Raw genomic sequence first — 11,795 nt, 5'->3', positions numbered from 1 at the left:
GGCGCAGAACATACATTTTAGTTGGCCGTTGACTGTAGTCTTTGCCTTTGTCAAGTGCAACTTTTTGGCCAAGACACAGGGGAAGAAAGGGCAAAGCAAAAGTCTGCTTTCATTGTTATTAGTTCTTTGATATCAATTTGGTTTGTAAGGGCTTTAACACACAAGCCCACGCATTGGTGGTATCTTTTTGAGTGTCAGCTCATGAGGATAAGGCATGGTCCTGTTTCCCAATGTCAACAAATGTCAGCTCTCCAGAAAAGCATTAATTTAATCACATTGTCTTTCCAAATCTTCATATACTGGCTTTGCTATCTTGACTGCTTCTTCTCTAATATTTTTGTGTGTGTGCCATGGGTATCATCCAAAACAACCCAATGGCACGGGGTCAGCGTGTGTTGCACTGAAGTCAGGATTAATTTGAAATGTAGCCTCATGTTTATGTCTTTGTTGTGAGGCTCATTAACTCACTTTTTTAATGATGGAGAATTAATACAATGTTCCTCTTTCATGTAAAAAAAAAAATCCTTCCTTGACCATTATCATTAGAAAGAGATGATTAAAAAACCCTATCATTAGTAAGTTGATCTGTTGAGGCTTTTTTTTCCTTTTGATGGATTTATGTTGTAACTTTGAAACAAAAAGTGCAAAGGCGCTTGTTATGCTGCCATTAGAATGACCATTTTCACTTAAAAATACAAAACATTCTTTAAACATGACCAGGTAGATGGTTTGATTGGAGATAAGGAGGAACAGGGGTTTTACAGTTCTTAACACGAGCCACTCCTTTATTAAAACTTCAGTTGGTTCAGGCATACATGGAGAGAGAGAATGTTGTAGAGAGGTCACTCAGCAGGAACAGAAACTGAAGAGCCTGTTGAACAGGCTCGCTGAGTGATACTATCACATCCTCAGCTGCTTTGAATGTAAACATACACTCACGCTGAGAAACCCGTGGCAGTGAACTCAGGTATATTAAACATGCTGTGAAGTATTTCTTGTAGATGTGTAACCTCTAAGCTGCTGGTGTAAGAGTTTGGGATTTTGATGTGAGATGGATTTGATATGAAATATGATACAAATGGAAGTTAGTGAATAGTAAGGTGTTAAGTTTGTGCAGTGGCACAGGAAATCATGCAAACCTACAGCAGACTGTGTGTGCCACCTGCTGTATGTAAATGTGACTGCACATTCCTGGGCCACAACTTGATTGATATCATTTTGCAACTACTTTAAAATAAATTGCCGCTTTTAATAAAGAGTTCATTTTTAGGTCTAGAATGCAGAAATTATTTTTTCAGAAAAACAGAAAAACCAAATCCCATTAATCAAGCTTTTGCCATATTATCTTAGGCTAAGGTATGAGTCTGTGCCTTTAAAGCAAGGGCATTAGCAAAGCATGCCTGTCCCATCTCAGCACAATGTGGTTCAACACTTCTGCAAATCCCATTGCTGCAGATCTACAGCACAATTATGTCAGTAGTTATCTTTTTCTTTTATCTGAAGGAGCACCAGAGCTTTTGTGGTGGGGGTGGTGATTGACAGGAGTGAGGGGGCTGGTTAAGGAGGATGAGCTTGGGTGACAGGATGTCCAAGGAGCTCAGAGACAAAAAAAGAGGGGATAGGTCTGTGGGAGCCATAGCTCATAGTGTCTGTTGCATGTCCAGTGGTGCCTATTCCATGTCCAAAGCTAGATGTTGCAGGATTGTTGGTTCCTGATTGTAAACATGCTCGCCGGTGGAGGAGGAAGTAAAAGCCAACCCAGATTCACTTGTGTTTGGTGTTTCACCTCACTATATTTGTGTTTTTCGGCTCTGTGCCTTTCCAGTGTCTGCTGCTTACTGTCTGGCAACTGTTTTTTTTTTTTTATTAAGCCCTGACCTAACCCTAGTGCTGTTGGGGTAACATGCCCACAAATGTTCCAAGCACAGAAAGTAAGGGGCAAATAAGAAAATACAGCCAGAGGACAGAGTCTCTGCAGATAATTGTGCCGCCATGGTTCTAGTGGGTAATAAGTGATGAGGGATTACTTCTGTATGAGTCTTTAAGAAAACAAGCATCATTCATACTGTCTCATCCTTTGCACTTGCCTAAAACAGTCTTTTAATTAGAAGAATACAAGTGATGAGATGTTTTGTTATTATTTTCTCTGTCCTTTTCATACATACCTGTGATTAATAGTGAAAATGTATAACAGAGTTTTTTGTTTAAAATTGGTGCTGAGCCCTATCTGTACCCCTTGTGGTAATGTGGTGTCCCCCTTCTCCATCTACTGCTCAATTGTCCAGTACCTTCAAACAACTGAAGGGTATGGACAATAGAAAAAAAGCACTTTACTGCACAATAGCCCTCCAGTAAATACCAATTTGGTGAAGCTCTTAGTGTCAAAGTTTTGTTGAAATTGTCAAGGATCTGGATTTAAGTTGATTTTTGTAGGGTTGTGGAGCAAATTGCCTAGTTTCTGTTGAGTGTCTCTCAGTCAGTGCTGGTGAGGGTCTACTTGTGACCACTGTTCATCTTTGCAGATTCAGTTTTTTTAAGATTGGCTTCATGATTTTTGGATACCGTTCCCTTTGTCACCGTGCTTTTGCAGTTTGTGACATTTTAAGCTGAATTTCATCTCAAAACTCATGATGACATTTGCCAGACAAAGATATAGAGCCATGATAAAAGAGTAAATCATAAGCAGACCCTTGCACACACTCACTGGAGCACACTTAACAAGATAAATTAGTTGCTTTGCACAAAAAAAAAAAAAAAAGTACTCAGATGTGATGAGAGGAATGGAATGCAGCTCCATGGGCTTGGCTTGGTTTTCTATTGTATTGTATAGTGTTATTTTGTCTATCCATGTAAAGAATTTATGGTTGTGCCACAAGAGTACTTCTTAATCAGTTTATTGATTAGACCAGGGATAGAAAAAAATGTCTGCTTCTCATTTTCTTATTCCATCCAATTTATTTTGTTTAATCTGCATATTCATGACTCTCACAATTCTCAAGATAATTATACTTTTCAGTCTGTTAGCATTTTTCAGAGGATTAGTCTGAAGTAAAAACAGCACACTGACTACAGACATTGCTTTATCCTTTTTCTGATAATAAGGGTTTTAGCTCCCTCACCATCATTCACCAACACCTCATTGGTTGTGGCTTGCAAACACCCAAAGTGCCTCTTATCGTCTTCTAAAGGTTCAGTTTTTAGTTTCCCCCTTTTATTCTGGAATTTCAGTCTGTCTTTTTGGGTTGCTCTGAGGTAGGGGAGCATCGATTAGCTGCTTAGTTCTGCCGTTCTGGGGCATGTCTGAGCACATTGTGCTTTTATGTGTTTTTCTTCACATCACAAAAATGTTGTGCAGGAATGATATCTGCAGAGCTGCAGGGAATGAGTTAGACTGTTGAGTAAAACCACAGGAATCGGTGAATCACTACAGAGAGGTACTTTGAATTATAAGTATGAAACAACTGTATTTATTATGATATCAATACATTTTTCTATATACACACAGTAATAAAAATGCAGTCTTAGTAGCACAATGAGTTGTTTACAAGTATGACTTCTTTCACTGTTCAGACATACTGCAAGTCTTCCCCTTGATTGCTTGAGCAAATTTGGACTTTCTTTGTGAAAAAAAAGATGACCTATTTTGGCTAACAAAATTAATTTACATATGAATAAATAAAAAAAAAACATTGCTTTGTGATCCATAACCAGTGAACAATCTTTTGAACACAAAGGACATTTTAAAACAACCAATGTGCAATTCTCTACAACAGAGTGTGCACGTTAAGTGTTAAGAATGAAATGTAACATCAAATATTGTTTAAATGGCAATACTGAAGAGCAAAAAGGAAAAATACAAGAAATTGTTTTCACAGTAGAACAAAAATATGAAACAGCAAATTCAAGTCAAACAGGATTATGTTAAGTTAAAACTAAATTTAAAAAACCATAGCCTCTGTGACATAGGGTTTGTTACATAATTCCACTATTAAATGTAACGAGAAAACAAACAAAATATTTTCCAGGATATAAAGATAGCTTTAAGTCTGTGGAACAAGAGATCAAATCATATGTTTTACATATCCAAGAAATATGTTCCAAAAACATGTCAGTGTATATTCATGTGAAAATGTACAAGTACAGTAAACTATGCAAGACAAGACTGTCCTTTGCAATTATTCTATTTAAGGACAAATAATATACAGCCCTTAACTATGATAATATCTGAGTCACAAAGACAAAACAAATAATGTTCTCACAATACCCAAATTTGGCAACAGCAGGCAGGACTATAGAATGCTGCCTAAATGTGCAAACCATGCCAATCAAAGCAACTGATTAGATTCCATGATTGTACCATTAGTTCATCTCTCAAAGCTTACACTTGACTTCTATGTAACAGCATTTGATTTGGGATAAAGCTCCCCCATTCTGGATTCCTGTATTGCTTCACTGATGGTCTTACCTGTACAATAAGCATTCAGCAAAAGTAAGGTTAGGAAGGATATATCTTTTACTAGCTGTGTGATATACGTCAATGCCCATGCATTGTTTGTGAAGACTGATGTCTGATCTTTCTGGAGCCCATTTATTAAGGCAGTCTGCCTGACCTCCTTAGCTTTTATGTGCCACAGTCTAGGGACAAATCTGACTGCTGCCTTCTAACCCAAATCTCATCATTCTCTGTTTGCTTTTGATCCTCCTTGTTGTTGTCGATCACTGCGTTCTGCTTCTCTGTGTCAGGCAACTTTACATCATCAGGTGTCCCACTGGCCTTTGGGGACTTAAGGCTCTTGGTTTCCTCAGTTTCTTCACTTTCCAAGGACAAAGCCATGATAGGGGCCTCCAGGTCGGATGAAGCTCTTGGTGTCTGGCAGAACTCGTCATCCTCATCACTAAGGATGTCTGTCTCCTTAACTTCTTCCTGGTCCTCATATTCTTCAAGATCAAACTGTTCTTCCACCCAGCGATCTGTGTCACCTCCTAACTCAGACTGTTGCAGCTGATCTGGTTTGTCGTCCTGCTGCAGCCGATTTGTGTCGGGTTCCTGTGGTGAAGCGAGGTCCTGTTCAGCCTCGCCATCAAAAACGATGTCGGTGTCTATAGTGAAACGGTTGCGGACCAACTTCCTCCTGCCAAGTGTCCTAGTTGGTGCAGACACTGCAGAAAAACAGGACATCAAAAGCTTAATTTAGTATTTTCTAGTATTTAACACTTTAGGGAATGGCTTTGCAATGCTGTAACAAAACATTAGTAGTAGTAATTGACCTGTGAGGAGATGAACTGTTGCTGTTATTTGTTGATGCGTTGGTTGTCTCCTAGGCTCGTACATGCATTGGCATAATTTTCTGCTCCTATGGCATTAAGACTGTTTTCTCCTCTTGTAATAGGGTGTATCAAAATCTTATTGTTTAAATTTAATTTTTATGAGAACTTGGTTCTTAAGTCTTAAAATGTGCTACATTGTAACAGCAAATGTTTCTCTGTCTCCACCTCCCTTTGTGGACGAATCTGACAAAGCATGTCTCCTTTGGCAGTCAGGTATACCTGTGTCAGCTAGTCTCTATGGCCAGGCTGTGATGACTGAGTCTATACATAGTTTATCTCTTTCTCAGTTTCTGATCTGTCACAAGTGGCAGATGGTTTGTCATCATGTGCTATCTGATTGGAGATGAAATGCTTTAAGTTTGTTTTGAGTTTTTGTGATAGAAGTCCAACAGTTGATCTAGTTTTCTTTTTCTTTATCTATAATTTTGCTGGGCTGTTCTGAGGTGTTGTGCTGTTAGATGAGGTAAGCCTCAGGACCAACTGGCTGGTCCGACTTCTCTATGTTGTCCTTTTGGCAAAGAAGCTTCATAATGGTAGGAGTTTGCATCACTTTTTTTTTTAGTTGATTGTAGATTTGATTTCTCTTTTTTTGTATCCTAATTAAATAGGGAAGCTGGCCTAGTGTAGCCCAGTCCATTGTCAGGGGTGTGCTTGTTGACTCTGAGTATACTGTTGCAAATCTCATTGTGTAGAGCTTCGATCAAGTCTTGATTCCACACTTTACTACCATATAGTTAAGTTGGATTGATTATAGATTTGATTATTTTGAGTCAGATTCTACAGTGGGAGTAATAAATATTTAACTTGTCAACATTTTTTTTCACTTAACTTATTTCCAATTCAGCTATTTGAATGATATTAAGACCAGACTTTGCTATTAAAAAAGATTTTAAGTAGAATGACACACGCTAACTGAATTCTATTTAATATTTTGTGGTGGAGCCTCATGATTTTTTTTATCTGCATAATTTTATGGATATAAAGTGAAGTCTGGTCTAAATTTCATGCAAATAGCTGCATTGGACATAAGTTTAATGAAAAAAATGTTGATGTCTTGAATACTTATTTTCTCCACTGTATGTTTGGACATTTTTACAGCATAAAAAGCTCTTCTTTCCTTGGCACTGAGTATATTAACAGCCAGATTGGAATTTTCTTTTGAGGTCATTTTAGTCCCGAATATGCGTAGCGTTGTGTGTCCTGTGTTACTGGAGCCCTGTAGGAACCTGTTGGGGTTTCCCTGACACCTGGGTCGTCTCTGCAAGACCATGATATTACTCTTGACCAGAATCATTGTCAGGGCCCAGGTCTGAGACTGCACCCTTGTTTAACCCCTTTGCTTTCAGGGGAGGGAATCTGTTTCCATGCTGCCAATTTTCACAGCACATTTATTTGTATCTATTGTTTTAATTATATCATAGATTTCCCCCACTACACATTCTTCCATTCATTCCAGAGACAGTCCAAAATGCTGAATTGAGCTCTGCCTCAACGGCCTGTACTTCACCTTCCCTCGCTCTTTGTTTCACTCTACCTCATTCTCCCTCGCTCCACCCATCCCTGCACCTCTGTCCCAACCTTACTTCCTGCCCTCTACCTCTGTCTGTCCACCCTCATTCTACCTCTACCTCCCTCTTACTATAGCTGACCTTCCCTCTCTCCCTTTTACTTACCTCTACCAAGGGCTGACCCCCCCCCCTCAGCCTACTATAGCTCTACCTCCCCTGTACCCCCACTCCACCCCTTCCTCCTTTGTCCTCACTCCCCCTCACCTTCCCCTTGTTTGATTCACCCTCATTCAGCCTCATTCTCCTTTACCCTTACCCTCCCTACCTCTGCCTTATTCTCCCTCACCATACCTCTGTCTCAAAACTGGGGCACTGGGAACTGTAAGGAGAATGCAGCCACAGGATGGCATTTACCTGCTCTATTTATAGCGGGACGGGCTCCCTTCAGGGCACAGAGACGCTTTCCTCCAAAGGGCACATACTGCTGGTTGAGGGGTAAACTCTCTGTCTTTAGGAGCTGCCGACGGTGCTTTTCCCTCAAGATGGAATGGACTGTCTTCAGAAAGTCTTTTCTATTCTCTGGAGAGCTGAGGGAGATAGAAGGGCACATTATCAGTTTGCCACTCAGTAGATAGCAGGAGACAGGACTGTATCAGTGGCACACAAGGTTCAATCTCTTGAGGAATTGAGCCGCCATTAGAAGAGATCCTCACCTACAGCACAGCTGGAATGTCCTCTCTGGCCGTCCCTCTGACTCCGACTTTGTGTGGACAATCTCACACACAGCTGAGCCCTCTCCATCTGAGGAAGTAATCAACATACATGTGTGATCATTTGTACAGAGCAATCTGGTGATATTTTCTTATTAATTTCTGAACTTAGAATAATATATATTTCAAGTCAGTATTGTACATTTTTCTTTAAGTCATCTACCTGCATTGGCCAAGGATCTGACTTGAAGGGCGTCAGTTGGGATCATGTGACGATATCGGAAGGGGTCTTTTTCTTCTGAAGATACAGTGACTCGATGGGATCCACCCTGCAATCATTCACAGAAAAAAATGTTTCATATGAAGTGAGCTGCATCTAATTCTAATCAGCTTCAAGGCTGTTTTCCAAATGACCCGCTGTGCTGATTCTGAAAGTGGCACATGGGCAGTGAATTTACAATGCGTTACAGAGTAGGTTATATTTTAAATGGGCTTTGGTGTTACTGATGGCTTACTGATTGTGTGAAACGTACCATTTTCTTTTTCTGTTTGGATCCATCTTTGCATACAAAGACCACTGCCGTTTTGAATACTAAAATAAATGGGAAAAAACACCAGTTATTAGTCAAAGGTTCAGATGACTTTGACCTACTCATTACATAATCAAGGAGAAAACTCATCCCTGACATACCAAATATAGCCATCTGGGGCTCTTTCTTCCATTTTCCTAAGGATGCAGGGGGGTTGATCCATGTCACACTGGTGTGTAGCAGCAAGTCACCCATGGAGAGATCAGCCACCTGGCAAAAGCAACAAAACATCAACAATCACTCCACACATATTCTTAAGATGACAGAACAGAGCCAAGCCACTGAAAACCAATCTACCTCTTTCTTTTCACCACTCTGCTCAGTGATGAGCAGATCGAACACTGCTCCAAACTCCTCATGGATCTTCTGCATCTCATTGATGTGGCTGGCAACTTTGTTCATGGCTTTCATTGCAACTGCAGAGAAGCACAAAATATGTGTTGTGTTGTTGTGACATTATGTGTTAACCCACGTTCTCCCCTGTCAAAATTATTTAATCTCCTGTTCAGGTCTTACCATCTAGGTGGTAATGCTCCTCACTGTCTGGGTCTGTGAGCGAGTAGAGCTCCTTCAGCAGGAGGGGATACTTCAGCACCCTCTGGATGGGTTTGATCAGGTACGACTCCAGGGTGGAAGAGTGCTGCTGCTTGGGGTTACGCTCATCAAGGAAGGCCTTGAAATCCTGATCGGTTTTGGCTAGAACGACAAATAAAGAATGCTTTTGCAACACCTCAAGACATGTCATCCATTTTTTTGATCCTTTCCAAAATGGATTTTTGCATACAGATAATTTTAGTCTTTAGTGTTTAATGAAAATGAATTCAGTTGTTTGCCATAGCTGGCAGGTATTACACAAGTTACTGTGGCATTAACATGTTGATCTTGTGCAAACTCAGACCCAGTTAGTCTTAGTATTTTGACTTGCATTAGAAATTACCTTTATCCAAGTCAAAAGAACTGACCTGTTCCATGCTTTTCAAGTCCCTCCAGGATGTTGTGTTCACAACATTAAACGCAAATTCAGCCAATCCCTTCAAATTCTGCATGCCCTTCAATTTTGTCAAATCACTACAACTGTGACTATTTGAGACATGTACAGTCTTGCTCAGCCTTTCTCTCTCACAAACACCTGGAACAGGGGTAGGCAATGTGTGGCTCTAGAGCCACATGCGGCTCTTTAACCCCTCTCCAGTGGCTCCTGTGTCTCTGACTAAAATTTATATGGAAATGAATGACAATTATTTTTTAAAGATTTTCATTCAATTTTTCAACTGCAAAAATTTGTAGCCTGTACACAGAATATGAAAATGCATTTCATTAACTAAGAAATTGCATCATATTTCTGTGGCCTTGGTGCCTTTTCTGCTAAATTTTGCCAAATTTCAAAAGTGGTGGGCGGTCTTGAATCAAAAAACCTTGACTGTCAATGGATTCCAAATCCAAGATAGGAGAAGTCTCAGAGGAAAATGGAGACGTTAATAGTGCATATACATAATAATAATAGTGCATGGATAGATCTTTTAATTTTTACCACCAACACTGCAAAGTTAATGGAACAAAAATAATAAATAGTGGTTAAACATATTAATGAATGCTCATATAGACCCATTAATAATATTGATAGGCTAGTTTGACTGTATGTGTTGCTGACCCCTGACCTAAAACATCAAAACATGCATTAAACATTTTCAGAAAAGCTGCCATGAAATCAAGCATTTCAGGCTGCAACAACCCAAAAAACAGCCTGCAAAGTCCTGAAGGGGATGGCTTTTGGTAGACAAATCATTTTTCTAAAAGCAGGCAAACACGAGTGGGCAGGAATATTCTGTTAACTGCCTTAAAACAGCCTCATCCAAATAATGTACATCGAAGTCAGTATGGCCAATAACTAGTTGACTCATTGAATGTAAATAAAGCCAACAAAGCTGGCCACATAAGTGTAATGGGGAGTGGGTGTGCTAGCTAAAGGACACACTGTTAAACACTGCTCACTATATACCACACAATGTTGCAGGGCTTTTTAGCCCGGGGAGCTACCAGCTTGAAAGTATGCAGAGGTCAAATGGACAACTGACTGCCTGACAACTCTGCAGAGCAGATTTATTGAGCCTAGCAGGATATGGCAGATGGTTGATGGATAAATACATCCTCTCCTTTGAGCCAAGAAGGAATTTCATCCCAAGAGCACATTTACTCACCCTTTACGAGGACCTTAGGGACTTTGGTGTGACTGGCACAGAAAGCACTGTAGATTTTAAAACGGTCTGCATAGTACAGGAAAGAGCCTCCCAGAGAGAAGAGGATTTTCTGTGAAAAAGGAAAGAGAAGTTACCAAACCAGTAGTTATAAAAGACTTCATGGGCTTTTTAAATGCTTTATGATGATATTTTTGGTATATGTTACTCAAAGAATATACCTTAAATTGATCAACTCTTTCCAATTTCTCTAGGTCTGGAACCAGTCTTGTCCCATCTTCAAGGGTCTTGAGAAACTCAACCTGGAACTCCACCATTTCAGGCAAGTTCCCAAACAGTACATCCAGCTGGAGGAAAAGAGCATTTGAGCAAAGTAAAAACAAATCCTTCTCATGTTACAGGGTGTGTTCTGTAATATTTCTCAATATCTTCATCTCATTTATCCAATATTAGTTCTTGCTACAATTAGAGCATGGAAATGCTGAAAACATTAAACAACCCAATACATTTCATAAATGCAAGTGCATGTAAAACATCTCTTGACACAGCAAACCTCCCCCTCTGTCATCATTTACCACTCTTGTCCTCTCACACAGCTACCCTTCACATGATTATGCAACCCACTGTTCTTGGAACATTTAAACAGAGTTGGCATTTGAAAAGCCAACCATACTTCAAAGGCTCACAAGGAACATTAGACATACCTCATCCTGTGTGAGGAAGGTCTCTTTCTGCAGTGGGGTTAAATATCTTCCGATGAGACAGTTGAGATCCTGCAAGACAAGAGTGAATTATGTTTGACAAAGCTTCACATAAGTCAAAAAAATCCTCACAACAAAACAGTGATTAAGTTGCTGTGATAGTCTGAAAGTGCCTCCAAGATCAATGTCAGAGGAGCTATGGAAATCAATTAAATACAGTAAATGGCTGTCACTAATAAACTGTAGGAGACCTATGAGATCATTTAGAAGCTCAGCCAAAAATGAACAGGACAGATCATTTAACCTCTCTAAGATGGCTACCCTAAGAAAAAAACTGCACTGTAATATTTATATTTGTAACTGTCTTAAACTTAGTCTAGATGTCTCAAAACATATACAATTCAGGCTTCTTTATAGTATATCGTCCAAAATGGCATGAAAAGTCATACTGTAGAATGTTGTCCAAAGTAGCATAAAAAGGCAAAGTATACTAAGTCATTCAAAGTGGCATGAAAAAACTCATAGTATAGCCAAAACAGCACACTGTAGTCACAGTATAGTATGTAATTGAAAATAGAATAAAAAAACTCATAGTATAGTATGTCGTCCAAAATAGCATAAAGAGGTCATATGTCGTCCAAAAAAGCATAAAAAAGTCATAGTGTAGTATGTCATCCAAAATTGCATGAAAAAGTCATACTATGTCTTTCAAAATTGCGAGAAAGTCATGCTGTAGTATGCTGTCCAAAATAGCATAAAAGGG

The 11,795-nt window shown here is 39.5% G+C and overlaps 1 protein-coding gene and 1 long non-coding RNA gene across 4 annotated transcripts in view; one reads left to right on the top strand and one right to left on the bottom strand.

Annotated features, from left to right (window-relative positions):
* The window catches only part of LOC148189422 (uncharacterized), a 54,595-nt gene that overhangs the window by 39,001 nt on the left and 3,799 nt on the right, over window positions 1–11,795 (top strand). The window contains exon 3 of the long non-coding RNA XR_015776836.1: window positions 10,586–10,653. This is a non-coding gene — a long non-coding RNA (uncharacterized LOC148189422). The remainder of the gene's footprint in view (window positions 1–10,585; window positions 10,654–11,795) is intronic.
* The window catches only part of LOC121943546 (rho guanine nucleotide exchange factor TIAM1), a 105,040-nt gene continuing 96,689 nt past the window's right edge, over window positions 3,445–11,795 (bottom strand). For all 3 annotated transcript variants that reach the window (XM_088079157.1, XM_042487087.2, XM_088079158.1), the window contains exons 17-27: window positions 11,036–11,104; window positions 10,553–10,678; window positions 10,335–10,443; window positions 8,653–8,832; window positions 8,434–8,552; window positions 8,238–8,346; window positions 8,080–8,138; window positions 7,770–7,875; window positions 7,550–7,637; window positions 7,251–7,423; window positions 3,445–5,160 (exon numbers count right to left, since the gene is read on the bottom strand). In XM_088079157.1, coding sequence (XP_087935283.1) covers window positions 4,622–5,160; window positions 7,251–7,423; window positions 7,550–7,637; window positions 7,770–7,875; window positions 8,080–8,138; window positions 8,238–8,346; window positions 8,434–8,552; window positions 8,653–8,832; window positions 10,335–10,443; window positions 10,553–10,678; window positions 11,036–11,104 — 1,677 coding nt within the window. In that variant the 3' untranslated portion in view covers window positions 3,445–4,621. The remainder of the gene's footprint in view (window positions 5,161–7,250; window positions 7,424–7,549; window positions 7,638–7,769; window positions 7,876–8,079; window positions 8,139–8,237; window positions 8,347–8,433; window positions 8,553–8,652; window positions 8,833–10,334; window positions 10,444–10,552; window positions 10,679–11,035; window positions 11,105–11,795) is intronic.

The sequence above is a fragment of the Plectropomus leopardus genome, chromosome 6 (assembly GCF_026936395.1).
Source record: "Plectropomus leopardus strain MGB_pleo_1.0 chromosome 6, ASM2693639v1, whole genome shotgun sequence".
Lineage (NCBI taxonomy): Eukaryota > Metazoa > Chordata > Actinopteri > Perciformes > Serranidae > Plectropomus > Plectropomus leopardus.
Note: the sequence above shows the minus strand (reverse complement) of the source record. Positions and strands in the feature narration are given on the sequence as shown.